This window comes from Erinaceus europaeus, chromosome 6 (genome assembly GCF_950295315.1).
Source record: "Erinaceus europaeus chromosome 6, mEriEur2.1, whole genome shotgun sequence".
In the NCBI taxonomy this organism is placed as follows: domain Eukaryota; kingdom Metazoa; phylum Chordata; class Mammalia; order Eulipotyphla; family Erinaceidae; genus Erinaceus; species Erinaceus europaeus.
This window is the reverse complement of record NC_080167.1, coordinates 70,567,211-70,589,424: the sequence shown is the minus strand read 5'-3', so window position 1 is coordinate 70,589,424 and position 22,214 is coordinate 70,567,211. Positions and strand designations below refer to the sequence as shown.

The window sequence follows — 22,214 nt, the reverse complement described above, 5'->3', positions numbered from 1 at the left end:
ATAGCTAAAAATATTCACCAAAGTGAAAGACCAAGGAGGACCTAGGTGGGGGGTTAGAGTGATTTGTGGAGAACTGAGAAATGTTACACATATACCAACTACTCTATTTTACTATCGACTGTAAACCATTAATCCTCCTGGAAAAGTGGGGGGTGGCGGGTGGGTGACTAACTATCCCTAAACTGTAGCATAGTTATTGCATCACGACCAATGTGCCCATTAAACTAACTCATTTCAGACACAGTTAACAACACACTGGTGTGTTTCACTAGTTAAGACTGCGGGACCAGCAGCTGATGCTTTAAAGAACGTAACCACACCCTGACCTCTAATGTTATTAAAACTCCAATCATTAATCCTGTCTTATTGCCCTTTTGTTTTCATAACATTTTCATCCAGGATTAGGGAGATATAGTCAGGCTAGAGAAGATTACTTTTCTACTGTGATTCAGAACAGCTGTCATTCTTGTTTGAATAACCTCTCATTCATATTCTTTTCTTTACTTCACCTTCCCCACAGCAAAACCGCACAAGTTCTCACCATTTCACGAAGCCTCTTAGGGAAATTAATGTCACCATCTTCGTCTGCAGCTGTTTGTTTATTTTCATTGACACAGAACTTAGAACACACTAAGCAATCTCTCCTGCCACCACCTTCCCGAATTCTCAGCATGGCTGAGTCTCGGTGGCTTTTTGTCTCTACGATGAGTCCGCCAAATATCTGATCCTGACTTTCTCTATTGTTTTCACATTCAGAAGAAGAAGTCAACAGTAACTAGTAAATACAGCAGCATCTGCAAATTTCAGATGGGTTTTAGGCATAGGCTAAGGGAGCAGGGATGGTTTATTATGTTAAGATAGTCACACACACACACACACACACATACACACACACACACACACACACACACACACTTAACACAAAGAAAGGGCAGTCCTCTGGAAATTTCTCATCAAATATTTGATGTTGACGTACGTCTTCAGAAAAAAAGTAAAAATATAGACAGAGAGAGGAGGAGAGAAGTGTCATACCATTTAAATAGAATTGTGCTGATGTTTCCATAAAAGCCCCCAGAGGAAGTACAATAAAAAACTTCTGTCTTGTGTTACCACTACAACCATACAAGGTCATTTCTAGAAGAGACTTTCCTCTTGCTTACAGATGTGTGCACTTACTGGGCATGCAAGCTAAAGCACACAGCACTGGCTCAAAAATATCAAATGCTTTCTTCTATTTTAAAAGATGCAAGATCAATATATATATATATATTGATATATATATATTATATATATATATATATCAATATATATATATATGGGGCCCTGTGGTAGCACAGCAGGTTAAATGCACATGACGTGAAGCAAGGAGCGGCATAAGGATCCTGGTTCGAGCCCCCAGCTCCCCACCTGCAGGGGGGTCGCCTCACAAGTGTTGAAGCAGGTCTGCAGGTGTCTGTCTTTCTCTCCCCCTCTGTCCTTCCCCCTTCTCGATTTCTCTCTGTCCTATCCAACAACAATGACAGCAATAACAACAACAATGATAAACAAGAAGGGCAACAAAAGGAAATAGCCTCTGATGCTAGTGCCAGCACCAAGCCCCAGCAATACCCATGGAGGCAAAAAAAAAAAAAAAAGGAGGCCGCCCCTGCCCCAAAGTTAGGATGTGTGAAACAAACGAATTGAAATGCCTGCAGCTATAGTACTTAGGCAATTTTAAAAATTCACCTGCAGCCACAGAACATACCCCCTACTAATTTGTGCAAAATCATCTACTTGTTACCACCTTTTAGACAGCTGAGAGGTTCCTCTGCATTTATTTACTTAACAGAAAGAGAGAAATTAGGGGGTCAGATGGTAGTACAGCAGGTTAAGTGCACATGGCACAAAATGCAAGAACCTGGTTTGAACCCCGGCTCCCCACCTGCAGGGGAGTCGCTTCACAGGCGGTGAAGCAGGTCTGCAGGTGTCTATCTTTCTCTCCCCCTCTGTCTTCCCTTCCTCTCTCCATTTCTCTCTGTCCTATCCAACAACAACATCAATAACAACAATAACAACAATGAAAAACAAGGGCAACAAAAGGGAAAAAAGAGACTTAAGTCAGATCAGTGGATTCGTAGTGCGGGTACCAAGCCCCCACAATAACCCTGGAGGCTAAATAAATAAATAAATAAATAAATAAATATTGGGGGTGGGGGTGGGAGTGGCACACCTGGTTGAGAGCACACGGTACAGTGTGCAAGGATTTGAGTCCCCGGTCCCCACCTACGGGGGAAAAAGCGTCACAAGTGGTGAAGCAGGGCTGCAGATGTCTCTCTGTCTCTCTCCCCCTTCCCTCTCAATTTCTGGTTGTATCTATCCAATAAAAAAAATAAAGATGATTTAAAAAAAGTAAAAAGATAATATTCACAGGGACCTAAAATAGTAACACAATAAGTGAGTTTTGAGGGTCCTTGGTAATTTGTTGGTTTTGGCAGAATTATTCACCCCAGCATTGGAGAGGCTAAACTAGCTGGCTAGTTTTAAGGAGAGAGGGGAATCTTTTACTAATAGAGTATTAGTTACGAGTATGGAAACACTACCATAGAGGGTGATTAACCTCGCCTGGTGATAGAGCGTTTCGACATCAAAGTAAAGCGTGATTGAAATGAACGCGGCTTTCTATGATCTTACCATTCTGCTGAGTCACTGATGGCAGCTTTGGCCCAGGAGCCAGCGTCCGTTGTCACGAACCCCACATCATCATGGGAACTTGAAGAAGACTGGTCAGACAGGTGTGGAGGGAGCATGGGTAGCCTGTCATCTTCAATAATGACAGTATCGTCTTGAGGCATATTCACCGTGGGGGAAAGTTGGTATTTCCCTGTCCAGTGGAGGGGAGAAAAGAGAAAGAGAAGTGCTAGATATCAGTCCGAGTGTGATGTGAGGCAGTGCTGACACTGTGCTCCCTTGAGAAGCTCGGGGTTTCTACTGAGTTGAACCACCTGGCAGAACAAAGTAGAAGCGAGTGGACTTGTTTTTCCCAAACGATCAAGTGAAATCTCTTGCCCCTGCTCCCTCTGACCAGAGAACTGCACCACTCTGACAACAGCAGGCTGCCTCTTCCGGGTGGATTTCAGTTTCTTGAAACATAAGTGATCTCCCAAATAACTTTTTTAAAAAAAAATACTTTTAAGGGGGCTGCGTGGTAGCGCAGCGGGTTAAGCTCACATGGCGGGAAGCACAAGGGCAGGAGGAAGGATCCCGGTTCGAGCCCCCGGCTCCCCACCTGCAGGGAAGTCGCTTCACAGGCGGTGAAGCAGGTCTGCAGGTGTGTGTGTCTTTCTCTCCCCCTCTCTGTCTTCCCCTCCTCTCTCCCATTTCTCTGTCCTATCCAACAACAATGACAGCAATGACAACAATAATAATAGTAACAATGATAAACAACAAGGGCAACAAAGGGAAAAAATGAGTCTCCAGGAGCAGTGGATTTGTAGTGCAGGCACCGAGTCCCAGCGATAACCCTGAGGGCAAAAATAAGTAAATAAAAAAAATACGTTTACTTATTATTGGATAGAGACACAGCAGAATTGAGAGAAGGGGGAGAGATAGAGATAAAGAGAGAAACAGACCCCTGCAGCCCTGCTTCACCCCTTGTGAAGTTTTCTTTCCCCCTGCAGGTGGGGACCAGGAGCTTGAACCTGAGTCCTTACACGCTGGATCGTGTGTGCTTAACCAGGTGAGCCAACAAATAACATCTAACATGAAAATGTGACAGAGATTTTTAAACTGTCAGGGTCCTTTGAGAGTTCTCCCCGGAGATGGAGAGGGGAGCCCTGTGGACTTTTTCATAGTATGGCGGTCATTTCGTCCACTGGGTCAGCAGACACCTATCTTGTATTCTAAGGAAGACATCATTTCTGCTCTTAAGGAGACCACGTGTCATCGAGGGAGACGTAACTGAGGTAACTGACGTAAATGAGGTAACTGCTGGAGACTGGGAGCTGTGGACTGGAGCACTCAGTGCCAACACTGCCAACTATCTGTTTTGGTGGCTGGAGGCAGGGGGACACGGGGAGACTTAATAAAAGTTATCATCAGAGTGGGACATTGCAGCATATTGTGTCTTTCCTGTTACAAGTAATGATGGAAATGGCTGGTCAAGGCCTCGGCGGGCAGATGGCGGGAGTGAGCAGGAAGTTGACTTATTCATTTCAGACGTCATATTGTTGGGTAAAGACAGACGTCGGCCTGTCTACACAGGTCAATTTCATTTAGAAAACTCTGGTCAGGGTCCAGGTTTTCCAACTCACAGTCCTTCTTGTTATAATATTTGCAGTCAAGACCCCGAATCCTCAAAAGTAATGTTAAGGTCCAAATGGTGTCATCTTCTTCACCCAGACTTCTAGAGTTCCTCGGGCTTCTTCCTCAAACCGTGTGCCATGGTTCTCTTGAGCAAGAATCCATGGGCAAGGTTCTGGGCCAAGTGGATACCTTTTGAGAGGTCACATAGAGGAACAGGCCTCATGGGCTGACATATACCCACTGACTAGGCTCTTGCAACAAAAAAGGAGTGTTGGCAGCTTCCCTGCCACTTGATAAGGAGAAGGACTAGCTCCTTTTAAGTTAACATCTGAATCTGTTAAGTCAGGCATAGCAGTTCTAGGAAAACAAAAAACGGGTCACTGTAGCATTCATTCCAAGTACTACCGCCATTTGACCCGTTACGCATTTTTCCTTTAACTCTGAGTAGAGTAACAGTCAGTCAAGAGTTCCATATTTTAACATACGAGTTAGGAGTGAAATCTACATAGTTTAACAGAAAAGCAAAAGTTTTTGAGTGAGAATAGAGTATCACTGATAAATCCAGTCGGGTGTCCTAACACCATTACCCTCAAAAAATGTGGAGAATGACAAAACCAGTGGCATCCTTGACTGACAGTGGCCACAGATGAGGCGCACGTCATCGTGTGCAAGCTAAATACTTGGACAGGAAACGCTGATGGGAAGAAAACAGGATGGCACGGCTAGAGTACACTGACTTGTACACACCACAGATTCTGAGAGACAGCCCAGTATGCAATACATAGCGAATGATTCTCTGTATGAAAATCCATCTTATAACAGGAGTATCATCCTTTTTCTCTTAAGGGATCTCTTAGATCATCTAGTTTTCTTCTTTTCTTTTCTTTCCTCTTTTATTATCTTTACTTATTGGATAGAGACAGCCAGAAATAGAGAGGGAAGGGGGTGATAGAGAGGGAGAGAGACAGAGAGACACCCGCAGTCCTGCTTCACCACTCATGAAGCTTTCCCCCTGCATGTGGGGACTGGGGACTCAAACCCGGGTCCTTGAGCACTGTAACCTGTGTGCTCAACCAGGTGCACCACCACCCGGCCCCCGGGATGGTCCAGATTTCATACCCAAAGTTGCATGATGGTAGAAAGGGCCCTCAGTTGTGGGTAAGAATGTTGTGCAGAGAACTTTCGTGGAAAGATGCGAGACTGTACACAGGGTCAACCACTGCACTGCAAACTATTAACCCTCCATAAAAAAGATGACAATTTTATTTGGAAAAAACTCCCTAATAATAATGCCAGATGTAGTTGTCTCTTACCCTTGGTTCTGGAGGTTAGCAAACATGCTTTTTCCCAAAATAGAGGATTAGGTTCTGGCTCTTGAAATATGTTTGAGTCAAGGTGACTGAACTAACTCCATGACCTATAGCACTCACTCCATACCATAACCTCGGAAGTGTGTGTGTGTGTGTGTGTGTTTGTGTGAGTGTGTGTATGTGTATGTGTGTGAGTGTGTGTGTCTGTCTGTGTGAGTGTGTGAGTGTGACTATGAGTGTGTGTGTGTGTGAGTATGTGTGTGTGTGTGAGTATGACTGTGAGTGTGTCTGTGTGTGAGTGTGTGTCTGTGTGTGAGAGTGTGTGTGTTCTCCCTCAGCAGGCTTTAGACAGGGCATTAGGGGGAGGGGGAAGTGAAGGGCAGAGAAGGGCAGGGCTGGAGGGGTTGGTTGTCACATGGCCTCAGTGTTGTGGCATGCACTAGAGAAACAGGTGTCTTTCCAAGGTGAGCTGTGTCACCAGTCCATCTCCTAGTTATGTCTGCTAGTCCCTGGTGTGTCATAAATGTGCTTCAACGTTGACTTGAAAAAGAACTGAAAGTTTTCTCTTCTCTCACCTAATTAACCAGCAAGTTGAATCTAAGGTTGAAAGCAGGCATTGTCATGTAAAGAAGTCAAACAGTGGGATACAGAATGATTGTTTATTCAACATTTATTCAACGGTACTTTTACATAGAAGGCAACACCATGCTAGAATATGAGAAAAAAAAAATCACCTCGCAACAGAAAACAAACTAATGTCCCATGTCTCAATGTTGAATTTCTAACAAGATGAAACTATTCTAAATGTAAGTGTTTAAAAAAAAAAAATCACAAATGTATGAATAGAAAAGCCACCAGGGTTAACTTCCAAAAGTGGTACAGAAATTCTCAGTTTTGTTTTGATCAGAAAAATACCTCAGATTAAAAAAAAAAAAAGTTGCAGATGTTTTAAGTTTCTATCCTCCCAAATGCTAACTGGTGGTGTATTTTATAGACTGCAGGTGCTGGGTAAGCCAGCTATGCCTGTTATCATGACTGTTGCTAAGACTATCAGTCAAGGCAATATGGTGAAATATGAAACATATTCAAAGCTTTTAAAAGTACAAATTCCATGGAGGCTCATTACAGATTTTTTTATTTTTTATGAATGCCCTGAGTACTCTTTTAAAAAGCACAACACAGTGGCTGGCAAGTTAGCAAATACAAAATGTGGAGGAGATTCTGCTTTCTGTCAAAACCTTGGTTGACCCTACCAAAAGTTAAGAAAATCAATCAGATTAGAGTAATGTGGAACATGTGACTAAAATATGTGTGTGTGTGTGTGTGTGTGTGTGTGTGTGTGTGTGTGTGAGAGAGAGAGAGAGAGAGAGAGAGAGTGTGTGTGTGTAAATGTAGATATAAATCCATTACAGTTTTAGGTCAGATTCTTTGCACCTTCAACTATGACATTTAATTTTCCTGGCCCATAATTCTCATGAATAGAAGTTTAGTAGGTGAGAGTACGTGATTTGTAAAGATGTTTTTCAAAGTTTAGCTTCTGTGGTGTGTGGATCATAGTGGTTGCCAGAATGGAGTAAGTACAGAAAAGTTTGATACCTTTTGCTTAGAGACGTGAAGACTTCTAAATCGAAGCTAATAAAGAATGAATGTCACTAACACTTATGAGTAATCTCAGTTTCCCACCCCCTGAAAGAGCTATCAATGTTCTAAGAAAAAAAAAAAAAAAAGGATAGCTAAAACCAAACTGAAACAAACAACAACAACAGCAAAATGTCATGAGATTTTAGGACATAGTTCCTTGATCCGTGGAGAAGTCTGACTAAGGATGTGTGACATCTTTCCAACTCAAACATCTCTTCTGATTCTGGTGTTTCACAGAACCATCTGTCCTGGGATGTGTTCTCATGGAGAGGGATTAGAAAATTCCAAGTCCTTCTGCCGTAGAGTCCAACATAAGCAACAGTCTATGTGAAAATGTGCAAGTTCACCCCATTGGCACACAGATAACCCTTTCTTCCTGAGACTAGTTGGCATTTCAAACTGAAGATTGTTTCGTTCAAAGCAGATCATGGCGTGAATAGCACAGACTACACTGGTGTCTTAACTGGGCATTACCGTTCTAAACATACAGAAGATAACTACTGACCAAACGAGCTGAGAACATCCCATGTACCCAGTATTGTACAAAGCAATAAGCACTACTTCTCTCAGTTAACCAAAACATAATGGCCCAGCATCTTTATTTGTTACTGGGTGTCAGTGTTTTTCTGCAAGGGGGATATCTTTGCAGAATTTCAAACCTAAGTGGGGAATGTCTGGACAAACATCTGTTTCCCAGGACCAGTGACTGAATACTGGAATAAACAGTATTCAGCGTTCTATAACTCAAGATATTGATAAATCAAGGAAGTATATACATTTCTCAAGATGAAACTAAATAGAGACCCTATTTTCTGATTAACATGTAAAAAAAAAAAGGGGTCTTCAGAAAATATCCCATTGACTCAATATCAGCTTGGCCACCCATCAAAGGGTTTGAGCCTACCGCCACTAGCCTCAGAGGGCAAGTACAGAACAGGGCACCCGTCTGGGAGGCCAGCTGCTACCAACTTAGAGGAAGCATCTGGAGTTTTAAAAAGCCCATTAGTTCCCTGGCAGTGGGAGAGAAGTACAATGTCTACCCCAATGCTAACTTCAGAGGACAATGGAGCCAGAGCTAACAAAACCAGGGCTATAGACTGAATAAAATGAAGGGATTCTCCTTAACCCACATCTGCACAGCGATTCAAAAGGTCACTGGGTGAATGGGGAAGGGGGTGGGTGTCTGTTTTTAGTTTTTCGCCTTCCTCTGAAGCATCAGGGATTGGAGGCAGGATGCAGGTTACAGGAACAGGTGGGCCAATGGTCTGTGTCAGTATGGCAAGTCCTATGTTCCTATAACAAAGGGGAAATTACAGGAAATCACTCGGTATGCACACAGATCCAGGGGCACATGCACTCTCTTTCTGAAGGAAGGGATCAAAACTTCCATCAATTCAGGGGAGAAAAAAAAAAAAGTCTTATACTACGTCCCAAAAAATATGAAAAAATATCCAACAGCAGTGAAAAGAGCAATTATTAGCAGGTGAAGATGAACACGACAAGGGGCCAGGAAGGGGCTGGTTGGTGGTGCACCTGATTGAGAGCACATGTTACCATGCACAGTTACTGAAGATCAAGCCCCCGATCCCACCTGCAGGGAGACAGCTTCAGGAGTGGCTAAGCACGGCTGCACGTGCCTCTCTTTCTTTCTCCCTCTCTATATCCTCCTGCCCCCTCAATTTCACTCTGTCTTGTCAAATTAAATAAATAAATAAACAAATGACTGTGAATAAAGTCTGCCATACTTGTCACCCAACAGCAAACAAGGCCTACAGCAAACCCCCCTTCTCACTTGCACCAAGAAGATAAGAAAAATGCGGACAAGACTGCCAGCATGTCTAAGACTAACATTAACAGAATCAGAAGACAAGAACTGAACGTTTATTCCAAACAAGAAATGTAGGACTAGACGAGGAACAATAAAGTTTGTTTTCCTTTCCTTTCCTTTCCTTTCCTTTCCTTCCTTCCTTCCTTCCTTCCTTTCCCTTTCTTTCTTTCTTCCTTCCTTCCTTTCTTTTCTCTTTCTTTCCTTTCTTTCTTTTCTTTTCTTTTCTTTCTTCCTTCCTTCCTTTCTTTCTTTCTTTCTTTCTTTCTTTCTTTCTTTCTTTCTTTCTTTCACTTCCAGGGTTATTGCTGGGGTTAGGTGCCTGCATTATGAATCCACTGCTCCTGGAGGCCATTTTTTTTTTCCCATTTTGTTGCCCTTGTTGTTGTCATGATTGCTATTGTTGCCACTGATGTTGTCGTTGTTGGCTAGGACAGAGAGAAATGGAGAGAGGAGGGGAAGACAGAGAGGGGGGAGAAAGATAGACACCTGAAGGCCTGCATCACCGCCTGTGAAGCAACTCCCCTGCAGATGGGGAGCCGGGGGCTTGAACCCGGGATCCTTACACTGGTCCTTGCACTTTGCGCCACATGGAAGTCTGCTTTTCACGTGCCTCTGTGCTTCCTGTCACAGCCCATCAAAATTGTTTCAAAGACAGAGCCTGCTTCTCCGTCATCTTTGTATGGACAGCAAAAAGCAGGCAAGCCAGTCGTAGGCTTCCCCGAGACAGCCAGTAGAGCTCCATGGGGAGACGCTAAATTGGGGTCTACGTGCATGGAATCAGCTCCAAACAGAGAAGGGAATTTAGGGCTTTCTTTCTTTGATACTGGAGTCGTCCAAACCAAACCCGCCGCGAAGGCTGTCTCTATCAGGTGCCCTGTTAATCAAAACAGCCCCTTACATGCCAGATTTGAACTCGCACACGCTAAATCCCAAACTGAGCCACTCCGCGAATCCCATCACTCTAGAGCAGCATCACTCTAGAGTCTCTAGTAACTGTGTCTGCTGGTGTGCAGCTGAAACGCCATGGAGCTAGTGCTAATGACCTCATTACCCACCGGGGGCCAGGCAGACTCCATGGTGCAGAAGCCAAACAAAGGATGCAAAAAAAAAAAAAAAATGGTGCTGCAGGATTTTCAGATAAAGGCTTCACAAATGCAGAGAGCTAACTCAAATAGGGTACCATCCCATCAAGTATAGGCCAAATAAGCATGCGCAGTTCACAGACGTGTGTGTGTGTGTGTGTGTGTGTGTGTCTGTGTGTGTGTGTATGTGTGTCTGTGTGTGTACAGCGACAAATTTCTCTTTTCCTCCAAATGGCCCAGAGAGGCTTCTGCCTGATACACAGCCTTTGAATCCTTCTTATGGTAACTCAGGGAAGGAGGGTTTAAAACACAACTTCACTCACTATTTCAAAGAAGCTAAGACTATCGTGATGACTGGAAAAAAATCTTTCTATAACATCCCTTTCTCCATTTTTTTAAAAGTTTATATTTATTTATTTATTCCCTTTTGTTGCCCTTATTGCTGTATTGTTCTTGTAGTTATTATTATTGTTGCTGATGTCGTCATTGTTGGATAGGGCAGAGAGAAATGGAGAGAGGAAAGGAAGACAGAGAGGAGGGAGAGAAAGACAGACACTTGCAGACCTGCTTCACCGCCTGTGAAGTGATTCCCCTGCAGGTGGGGAGCCGGGGGTTCGAACCAGGATCCTTACCTTTGCACCACGTGCGCTTAACCCACTGCTCTACCGCCCGACTCCCTCCATTTTTGTTTTTGTCCTACCCACATGTTAATTGGTCTGCTCTCGTCACACCGACAGACACGTGCTGACTGATGACAAGGCCCTGTCCTTCCCATGCAAAAGCCTAGACCTCCTTTTCCAGTGACACTCCAGCAGCCACCTTGCAGCAAACCAGTGAAAGCATCCCAGGAGGTCATGGCGAACACACACAGAGCCGCTCCACTCACCCATTATCCTACTGAGTGCTGCGTTCCTGGTGGGAGACTCCTCCAGCCCCTCGATTCCACTGTAGAGCGAGTGGGAGATCCTTCGTTCTCTGTCATCTAACATGGTTTCGATGGGCAGCTCGGGTCCAGCGAGGCTTCCAGGTGACTTCAGCTACCGAGGAAGGAAGGAAGCTCAGTACAGAGGCTCATTCGCAGCAGGGGGGAATTATAACAACTTGCCCAAGGCCTGTCTCCAACTGGGTACCAAATGAACTAGAACTTTTCACCCTCGACCAAAATAATTTGTGATGACAGTTCTGCCTAATGACCTATGCCTCCCAGGAAGTTCTGTCAGATCGCAACCATTGGAGAAAAAATATGTATATATGAAAAGCTTAAAAAAAAAAAAGGTAAATCAAAAGCCTATCTTGTTGCTTACTTGTTCAATTTGTCTGTGTGTCTGTGGAAGTCCATGTAAGTTAGAATCTAACTCGGAATTTTTTTTGTTTTACCTCCAGGGTTATCACTGGGGCTCAGTGTCTGCACTGTGAATCCACTTCTCCTGGAGGCCATTTTTACCCATTTTTGTTGCCCTTGTTGTTGTTATCATTGTTACTGTTGTTGGATAGGACAGAGAGAACTGGAGAGAGGAGGGGAAGACAGAGAGGGGGAGAGAAAGACAGGCACCTGCAGACCTGTTTTGTTGCCTGTGAAGCGACTCCCCTGCAGGTGGGGAGCCGGGGCCTCGAACTGGGATCCTAACACTGGTCCTTGTGCTTTGCGCAAAGGCCACTTACCCCCCGTGCTACCGCCAGGCCCGGCACACCCTGCCCTCCCTCCCTTCTTTTTTCTTGTTTTTTGCTGGCTTCCAGGCTTATCCCCAGGCCCATTGCCTGCTGCTATGAATCCACTGCTCCTGGAGGCTATTTTTCCTTTTTTCGTTGCCCTTATTATCGTTGTTGGATAGGACAGAAGGAAATCGAGAGAGGAGGGGAGGACAGAGAGGGGGAGAGAAAGACAGACACATGCAGACCTGCTTCACCGCCTGTGAAGCGACTCCCCCTGCAGGTGGGGAGCCGGGGGCTCGAACCAGGAACGTTATGCTTCAGGCCATGTGCGTTTAACCCACTGCACTACCTACCTCTTACACCCCTACTTAGAATTCTTTTATGAGACATGGCTTGTACCAGGCATGTTTGATTAGAGTGGAATCGGGGAACTCCTGCTTTATACCTGTAAGAAATACATTGGCCCAGGAGTGGGGAGGTGGCGCAGCGGGTTAAGCGCACGTGGTACAAAGTGCAGGACCAGCATAAGGATCCTGGTTTGACCAAGAGGCACCTGTCTCCATGGGTTCTGGCAGAAATCCTACCTACTCTGTAAGATCCAAAGATCACTTGTGAGTTCAGGAATCCTGAATAATCTCCTAGGTCTAAATTTCTCCCATTAGAAAATTAGGAATCTTCATCCCATTCTCCTGTCAGCCTACGCGGGAGACGGCGAGTCACGGAAAGGGGCAGAAACAGCTGCAGAGAGGGCCGAGTTTTCTGATGAGGCAGACAAAGACACACGTGTGATTCACAAAAAAAGGAAAGAACGCAGGATGACTTGTGTTGCCGTGAATTAAAACTGCAGGTGGCAGTCTTTGAAAGGGGTGTGTCTGTGCAGTCCTAGTGCATCTCACAGATCACAGGACAGAGGAGGGAGTCTCTGTGAGCAAGACTGTGACACACATCCCTGCCAGAAGGGGCAAAGCACAGTTTGGCTCCCGACGTGGGCTCTGAGGTTAACCCCCCAGGTTCAGAATCTTAGGGTCTGTTGGCACCGCTGTGCAGCCCCAGAGGCAGAAAGGCCGGGAGACTGGGTGGGGGGCTCAGCATAGCACCTCGACATGCCAGTGAAGACTCTGCATTCCAAACAGATGATACCACAACTGCCTTGGTTCTTGAGTCTGAACAGATCACTCTTTCTGCTAGAAACCATCGCCTGGCTAATATAAATGAGATGTTTAATGAAGTTTGGAACTGTAGGCTTATCGCCCCAGTCTGATAAGCACTGGGGAGGGGAACGTATCCAAGGGTCACCGTAATTACAATTGGAGCTGCGTCCAGCTGCAGGAGAACGATAAACCCTGGCAGCCCTCGTGAATCAGACTCAGTAAGGTTTAAATTTATGAAATGAGGATTTGTTCTATTGGGTTGTTGTTTTTTTTTTTTTAAGTTGCAGATTAGAACCAACAGCTTTACTGAAAAGTAAATTAAATATTCAAGGTCTCTAATGTAAAAAAAAAAAAAAAAGAAAGAAAAAGAAAAAGAAAACCTATTTTATGAAAGAATACTATGCAGAATTCCAAGGTACTTTGGAGGAGGCAAAAACAGACAAGCAACTTAATAGCATGTTTTTAAGAACAAGTGTTTCTTTTAATTAATTTATTAATTTATTTTTTTGTCTCCGGGGTTATCACTGGGGCTGGGTGCCTGAATCCACTGCTCCTGGCAGCCATATTTTTCATTGCTGTTACTGTTGTTGTTGTTGGATAGGACAGAGAGAAATTGAGGGAGAAGGGGAAGACAAAGAAGGGGAGAGAAAGAGAGACACCTGCAGATATGCTTCACTGCTTGTGAAGCGGACACCCCCCCCCCCCCCCCCGCAGGTGGGAGGTCAGGGGCTCGAACCAGGATCCCTACTTCCACCCTATGTGTGCTTAACCTGGTGAGCTACTGCCTGGCCCCCACAAGTGTTTCTTTTAAATGAGCACATACACTAAAGAAACTCACGACAAAGTTTCATTGCATAATGGGGCTGGGCAGTGGTGCACACATTGTACTAAACACAAGGACCCGCGAAAGAATCTGGGCTCAAACACCTGCAGGGGGAAAACTTCATGAGCAGTGAAGCAGGTCTGCACGTGTCTCTCTGTCTCTCTCCCTCTCTGTCGTCCACTCATCTCTCAATTTCTCTCTGTCCTACCCAGTAAAATGGAAAAAGAAAAAAAAAAAAGGCCTCCAGGAGTAGTGGATTCATAGTGCAGGCACCGAGCTCCAGCGATCACCCCGGAGGCAAAGAGAAGTTTCTCTACATAAGACCTGCTTGCTATACAACAATGCGTTTCATCGGCACACACACACATATCCTCAAATTTGTTTGACTTAACTTTCCTAGAGAAAAACAGTCAGATGCCTGTTAAGAAAAGAACCAGGCGCTCAAATATCCCTCCCCTACCCCCACCACGGGCAAGAGTCTATATACCTCCCATATCTCCCAGAACCAAGTTCAATTTGCATCTCAAAAGACAGATTTAAATGAAGACAACAATAGACGACTACATAAATATTTAACAGGAGATATAGGGCCTTTTCATTTCTCTTAAAGCACTGATTGGGAACGCCCTTTTGTTTTAAATCTCCGATTCTTTTATTGTTGCTATTGAGAGGAAATGAGCTTATCAAGTGATTGAGATTGTTGGCTGGCTCAGAGGGGCCGAGGGAGACGCCCTTCAGGACAGCAGCCTGCCTGCCTCAGGCTGGCTCCCAGGCCCACACAGAACACCCTCAACTCAAGGAAGTGCAGGCACCACCACTCTGTTGTTTGCTGGTTAGAGTGTAGTCAAAGTCCATTTCTACTGGATCCCTTTCCCACCAACATGGAAAACTTAGCTATGGGTTGCAGCGAGAGAACTCGCACTGGGAGGAGGACACATTGATGAAATCTTTCCCTACAGCAATGAACAAACAATATCATGCACGCTACTTATTCCACTTATGTTTAGTCTCCTAAAGAGAAAATAAGCTAAGCCAATAATGGAGACCCATGTGAGCCACCCATTATCATAACTTATTCACGAAGGCAGAAAAACCCCTTATCACGTCACCATATAGAAGCAATATACGCTCTTAAAAGGATATTCAGGAGTTGGGAGGTAGCACAGCGGGTTAAGCACATGTGGCACAAAGCACAAGGACCAGCGTAAGGATCCCGGTTTGAGCCCCCAGCTCCCCACCTGCAGGGGAGTCGCTTCACAGGCAGTGAAGCAGGTCTGCAGGTGTCTGTCTTTCTCTCCCCCTCTCTGTCTTCCCCTCCTCTCTCTGTTTCTCTCTGTCCTATCCAACAAAGACGACATCAGTAACAACAATAACTACAACAACGATAATAAAAAAGGGCAACAAAAGGGAAAATAAATAAATAAATATAAAAAAATTTTAAAAAAATATTCAAATAGTATGCATTGCCTTTGTAATAGAAATATAGCAAAGCTGTGCAATAATTTAAGAAAAAAAACCTGTATATTAACCAATGCTCTTTTATTATATATGCACAAGTCAGTCCTCTTTAGGAAAAGCTAAAAATCCCAGTTTCTTTTAAAAATAATTTCTGTGGGGTTTACTAAAATCTCATGCCGCCACCTCCTGTCCGAATTACATTAGCGGGTCAAATGGTCTCTCCTATATAAAAGAAGTGGATTACACCATCTCTACTAAAAGCAGTGAAAAGTTGTCATAGATGTGACCTTAACCTCCTTTAGCAAACTGAAAACTGGAGCCCCTTGAGTAATTGCATGAATGATTATTTGATATTTCGGTCTTTCTAGATTTACTCTATTTTATCCCTAATGCCTGGTTCAGACAGAGTGAGCGAGGAGAGTAATTAGATGAATGCGCTAAGTGGATGCCTCACATCCCCCTTAGAATGGTTCTGAGAGCCTTAGCATATTAGGCCACACGGAGAGGAGAGGAGACTTCTCAAGCCAAGGGCACCGCACAGTGTCGAATCAGAAGAAAGTGTGGACTCCATTTGTACGACTGCCCAGTACAGAGAAGACTAACACCCAAGGACGGGAAAGCACAAGATGAGAAGATAGAGCAGCAGAGTTCAGCCTTGGTAGGAGTGACACGACTTGAAGGGTCTAATTTTAGGCTCTGTGATCATTCAGGGCCATAAAACCAGAAAAGAGAAGGAAGCCACCCCTCCGCTCCCACACACTCTTCCCCTCCGCTCCCCCCATCTCCATTCTGTGAACCTATAGACTCAGCTGTGAAAGCCTGTCTGCTCCCACTGCCTTCCCAACATAGAACAGAAGCTGTCTGAGCAATGCAGCCACGGTCAAGGAGACCCCCACTCGCAAATGCATGAGAGGAAGAGACACCTTGTTGTCTGAAGTACTTTGCATTAAGCAAATCATTGCACCACTTCATTTTTCATATTTTTTTTGCCTCCAGGGTTATCTTTGGGACTCTGTGCCTGCACCATGAATCCACTGCTCCTGGAGACTACCTTTTCCCCTTTTTGTTGCCCTTGCTGTTTTTTTTTTTTTAATCATTGTTGTGGTTATTGGATAGGACTATTGTTGTTGTTATTGGATAGGACAGAGATAAATGGAGAGAGGAGGGGAAGACAGAGAGGGGGAGAAAAAGACACTTGCAGACAGACCTGCTTCACTGCTTGTGAAGCGAAACCCCCCCCCCCCCCTGCAGGTGGGAAGCCGGGGTCTCGAACCAGGATCCCTACACTGGTCCTTGCACTTAACCCCCTGCGCTATTACCCAACCCCCAAACCACTTCATTTTTATTGTTTGCTGTTCAAGATGAAGAGAATCATAATGGTACCTGCAGCCCCTTCCTATTCTACTATATCTTTATGTAACTCTAAGAGAATTAAAACTAGGGGGTGTGTTCATTCTAGACGTCCTCAATGGATAGACCCTTCAGTACGAGGCCTAAGGGAGTCACACCTAACGCAGATGCAAAGAGACGACTAGAAACAACGTCACACTGCAGAGTTCCCACAAGTACTAAGTTCCTCAGATCACTGGACACCAGTCTCCCATACAAGTCATGTTCGGCTTTCCAGGAACAATGTCAGGCCTTGCCTCAGACTCCCCATGCCTCTCCCGGTCTCTGTCAAAGCCCTCACCAGATTCACCTGCTGCAGTCAGTGACACCAATGTCTCTGTCCTGTGCTTTCTCTATTCCCACTAATAGTAAAGAATGCCAGGGGTGGGGGTTATGCAAAGAGACTCTCATGCCTGAGGCTCCAAAGTCCTAGGATCAATGCCCTGCATCACCATAAGCCAGAGCTGAGCAGTGCTCTTGTAAAAAAAAAAGAAAAGAAAAGAAAAAAGAAAGAAAGAAAGAGACACCAGGATTTAAAAAAAAATTTTTTTAATTGTATTGGGTCTGGGTGGTGGTTCACCTGATTCAGTGCACATGGCACAATGTGCAAGGACCCAGGTTTAAGCCCCCAGTCTCCACCTGCAGGGGAAAAGCTTCACAAGTGGTGAAGCAGGGCAACAGGAGTCTGTCACTTTTCTCCTTATCTCCCCCCTTCTCTCAATTTCTAGCTGTGTCTATACAACAGACACATAAAGATAAAAAAAAAAAGTTTAAAATCGCTAAAAAAATTTTTTTAAAAAGTTTATCCATCCTTCAGGAATACATGTCAAGGGGAAATCACTCTAGACTTTTAAAAAAGAAGCAATACTTCTCATAAAACGTCTTTAAATAGGGCAGGGGAGGCGGCATAATGGAGATACAGATGACTTTCATGCCTGAGGCTTCAAGGTCCCGGGTTCAATCCCCTGTCCCACCATAAACCAGAGCTGAGCAGGGCTCCAGTCCCTCTTGATATCTTTCTTTCGTTAAAATAAAATAAATAAAATATTTTTTTAAAGTTTTTAGATGTACTCTAATAATAGCATTCCATGTAAAAATAAAAGGTAGAGAGAAAAATAGAAAAAAAGAAAGGAAGGAAGGAAGGAAGGAAAGAAGGAGGGAAGGAAGGAAGGGCTGGTGGTGGCACACCTGGCTGAGTGCTCACATTACAGTGGCACTAGGACCCGGGTTCAAGTCCTCAGCACCCACCTGCAGGGGGAAGCTTCACAAGTGGTGAAACCACACTGCAGGCATCTCTCCCTCTTGATCACCCTCCCCTCTCAATTTCTCTCTGTCTCTATCCAAAATAAACAGATTATAAAAAAAAGATTAATAAAAGAAAGAATGATTGCATCAAATCCTCATTTCTGTAGAGCAGCAAGCTAGCTGACTCGGGATGAGGCCTACTTTGCAGTGCCGTTGGCCCAGGATCACGTCACCTGGGAGCTGCGCCTGGCTCCCTGAGCAGCTGGGTAGAGCGAGCTGAAACTAGAGAAAGTTTCTGAGGCAGAAGCAGGGCCATGGCAGTGACTGCATATATTTTTTTGACTTTTTATTACCTTTATTTACTAATTGGATAGAGATAGCCAGAAGTCAAGGGGAAGGGGGAGATCCAGAAGAGAGAAACAGAGAGACACCTGCAGCCCTGCTTCACCACTTGCAAAGCTTTTTTTTTTTTTTTTTTTCCCCTGCAGGTGGGGACCAGGGGCTTGAACCTGGGTCCTTGTGCACTGTAATATATACACTTAGCCAGGTGTGCCACCATCCAGTCCCTGGGAGTCTTTGTCATGTTGCTGGTCATCATCAAAGCAGAGAGAGAAGAGCCCTGTGAAACACCAACAGTAAGTAGAAGAACTGACAGAAAAAAAGGAGAGAAGAAAGACAGCAGATTGAGCAGTGTGTCCCAGCCGACGTCTCCCGCGTGCTGCACGGGGTTCTGTGGGAGGAAGATGCGGTGTAAGACGGCGCCTGGTGTGGCCGGTGGGCAGATTCCCATAATATCTAGCACTCCTCCACACAGAGAAGAACTCAGCTTTCTGAGTTAACAGGTTAGTTAACAGGTTGCAAAATAAATAAATAAATAAATAAACGTTTCCTTTGAAAATTCTCATCTTTTCTGGTTCGACATTAAGTGTGCAAATCCTGTCTTAACAGGTGTACTGCTAACAGCTACTAATTCTGGATTACTGTCAAAGACTGGACTCAGGTAACCAGCAGGTAGGTGCAGGGAGGAGAAAACCTAGCCACATTATTTTGCCAAGAGGTTCCTTTGTGACAACAAGGAGTCCTGTGCTCCTACGGATAGGTACCGTAACAGAATTCACACACAGCCACCACCACCACCCCCGCCCCCCCCCGGTGATTCCCAGAGATGTTTTTCCAGAGGCAACATATGAATCCAGCAGCAGCGAAATCATGCCTGATGCCTTGTGGGAAGCTGTACTGATCTCTTCTGTCTTCATCTCATCCTTTCCTTAAACCCTGTCCGGACGGAAGACTTCTCGCTAGCCTTACAAAGAAAGCACGGCATTTGCGGGAAGATTCCCCGCCCCCCTCCCCAGGTAATTGTTTCATAAGCTTACTCAATCCCAAGAAATAGTAATAACCAGCAGTGTATGAAAATGATACCATAAGGAATATTGAATATTAAAGTCGATTACTCTCTATTGCAACTGTTCACTCCAGCAAACACTTTCATTCACAGAAATTCATAAGCAGAAGCGGATGAGACAGAGAGAGAGAGAGAGAGAGAGAGAGAGAGAGAGAGAGAGATGGCAGCGGGATTCCAGTCCCATGTCTCTGACAGGGCAAGGATGGAGGAGATCACAGTTTTTATCAAGACCACTTTCCCCGCTGGTACCTGTGTGCTTTGCTGCTGCCTGGCAACAAGCAATGGGGGATGATTTGACTCAGACAAAAGCAAGTCAGCTTTCCTATTCTTTAACCCTCCAGGAGTATGGACCCAAGATCATTGTGGGGTGCAGAAGGTGGAAGGTCTGGCTTCTGTAATTGCTTCCCCGCTGAACATGGGTGTTGGCAGGTGGATCCATACTCCCAGCCTATCTCTCTCTCTTTCTAGGAAAGCTATCAGGGGAGGGGATGGGATACGGAGTTCTGGGAATTGTGTGAAGTTGTACCCCTCTTATCCTATGGTTTTGTTAATGATTCCTTTTTTAAATAAATAATAATTTTTTTAAAAAACAAGTCAGGACTCAGGACACGGACCTGCAGTATCTCTCTCTCATCTTAAGTCAGCCTGTAACAGTGCTTGCCCCTGAAAGGAAATTGTGAAGAGGGGTTGCACAAGCTAGTTTACTCTTCAAGAGAACAGACACAGGCCCTGCTGCGCCCACTCCCAGAAGATGAAAGAAGGAACCCATCTGTTTCATTCATTCACACACGCTCTGCCCAGATTCGAAGACATGTTCTGAATATACTGGGCACTCAATAAACACCCGTCGAATGACTACCGTTCTGTGGAATGTGAAATTATTCAGCCTTAGAGAAAAAAACAATAGGGGCTGAGTGGTTGTGCAGTGAGTAGAGAGAGCAGTCAGCACCATACTCAAGGACCAAGGTTCAAGCCCCTGGTCCCCACCTGTGTGTGTGTGTGTGTGTGTGTGGTGGTGGTGGGGCTTCACAAGTGGTGAAGCAGGGCTGCAGGTGTCTCTCTTTTTTCCCTTTCTATTTCTCTTTTTTCCCTTTCTATTTCTCTCTGTCTCTCACCCATTAGCAAAGAAACAGAAATAATAATAATAATAATTTCTGTTGAGAGGAATGGAGATTCCATGAAGGCACTGAGACCCAACAATAACTGGTAGCGAAGGATAAAAAACGTAAAAGGGGCGTCAGGCGGTAGCGCAGCAGGTTAAGCACACGTGGCGCAAAGCGCAAGGACCGGCATAAGGATCCCGGTTCGAGCCCCCGGCTCCCCACCTGCAGGGGAGTTGCTTCACAGGTGGTGAAGCAGGTCTGCAGGTGTCTGTCTTTCTCTCCCCCTCTCTGTCTTCCCCTCCTCTCTCCATTTCTCTCTGTCCTATCCAACAATGAATGACATCAACAACAAAAATAATAACCACAACAAGGCTACAACAACAAGGGCAACAAAAGGGGAAAAAATGGCCTCCAGGAGAAGTGGATTCATGGTGCAGGCACCAAGCCCCAGCAATAACCCTGGAGGCAAAAAAAAAAAAAAAAAAGTAAAAGACTTAACACTGAAAAAATAGTTAATGATTGGCAATCAACACAGAAAAGCTGGTCCCAGAGCTTAATCTGAAGGACTAGCACCTGCTCACAGAAGAAAATGTCCTTCCTACCTCACTGTATTCCACTCGGAGATTCTTAGTTAAGGTTACAGTTCCGTCATAGCAGCGAATTTTGCTGCTGACTGCTACCGCTAACTCATTTCCCATTCAGAAAACAAAGACCAGAGGAAAAAAATACACGGGAACCAGGCCAGTAGAGCAGAGGCCAGGAACCGGACTTTCATAACAGAGGCCCATAGGTTCAGTCTCGGAAGCCATCATAGAAAAGAGTTGAGCTGTAATGGCTCTGGTCTCTCTCCCTCTCCCTCTCCCTCTCCCTCTCCCTCTCCCTCTCCCTCTCCCTCTCCCTCTCCCTCTCCCTCTTTCCCTCTCCCTTCCTCTCCCTCTCCCTCTCCCTTCCTCTCCCTCTCCCTCTCCCTCTCCATGCCCCCCTCTTTCTCAGAAAAATAAGTAAATGGACAACAACCCTTTGCAAACGAAGGCATCACCTTGAAAATGATTCGCCCTCCATTTAGGGGCACATTTCCCTTGCAAAATACGATCATATCCTGGGATCAGATGAATGCTCATCAAAGTCTGAAAGACTCGCTTTACATATTTAACATTGATTTTAAAATGAAGAGAAACATCGCAATAATTGGGAGATAATTTTTCAGTTCGTGTGATCTGCGAGTCACTTGCTCTTCGTTGATTTAAACAACTGCTCTCTCTAATCTGCCAGGTCACACGCACTCTCTGTGCATCTGGCGTTGTTTTAGGCTCCAATATTACTGACCTCATCCACCTATGGCATCACCCGACAGCAGAAGTCCCCAAGACAGGAGAAAGTCTGTTTCTACGTGGCATGCGGTTTTGGTTTTTGTTTTTTCCTTATTTAAAAGATCCGATGATTATACTCTTCAGGAGAGAATATGTCCCTTCTTCCTCAATCCTGATTACACCTCACAGCCTGTGTGCATGGTATTATGCAATCAAAATCACGGGAAAGCAGGTGCTGGGGCGGGGGTGGGGGAGGCCTAGCACTGGCCCCTTGTTTGCAGGGCTGCTTACTTAACAGCCAGCTGGAAAGAATGTGCACAAAGTGGTGTGTTCCAGCCCGCAAAATAGCTCACCTGCACAGTGCGTTGCTTTGCCGTGTGCAAGACCCGGGTTCACGCAGGGCTCTCACGGTGTTTGAGGAAACTAAGGTTCTGTGTGTGTGTGTGTGTGTGTGTCTGTCTGTCTGTCTCTCAGGTGATACAGTAGTTAGAGCACTGAACACTCATGTTTCAAGTCCCAGGTTGAGTCCCTAGCA

The 22,214-nt window shown here is 45.0% G+C and overlaps 1 protein-coding gene across 13 annotated transcripts in view; it reads right to left on the bottom strand.

Annotated features, from left to right (window-relative positions):
- The window catches only part of PARD3 (par-3 family cell polarity regulator), a 652,495-nt gene that overhangs the window by 259,490 nt on the left and 370,791 nt on the right, over positions 1-22,214 (bottom strand). For all 13 annotated transcript variants that reach the window (XM_060192488.1, XM_060192489.1, XM_060192482.1 and 10 more), the window contains 2 exons: positions 11,029-11,179; positions 2,671-2,860 (listed from right to left, as the gene is read on the bottom strand). In XM_060192488.1, the coding sequence (XP_060048471.1) occupies positions 2,671-2,860; positions 11,029-11,179 (341 nt within the window). The remainder of the gene's footprint in view (positions 1-2,670; positions 2,861-11,028; positions 11,180-22,214) is intronic.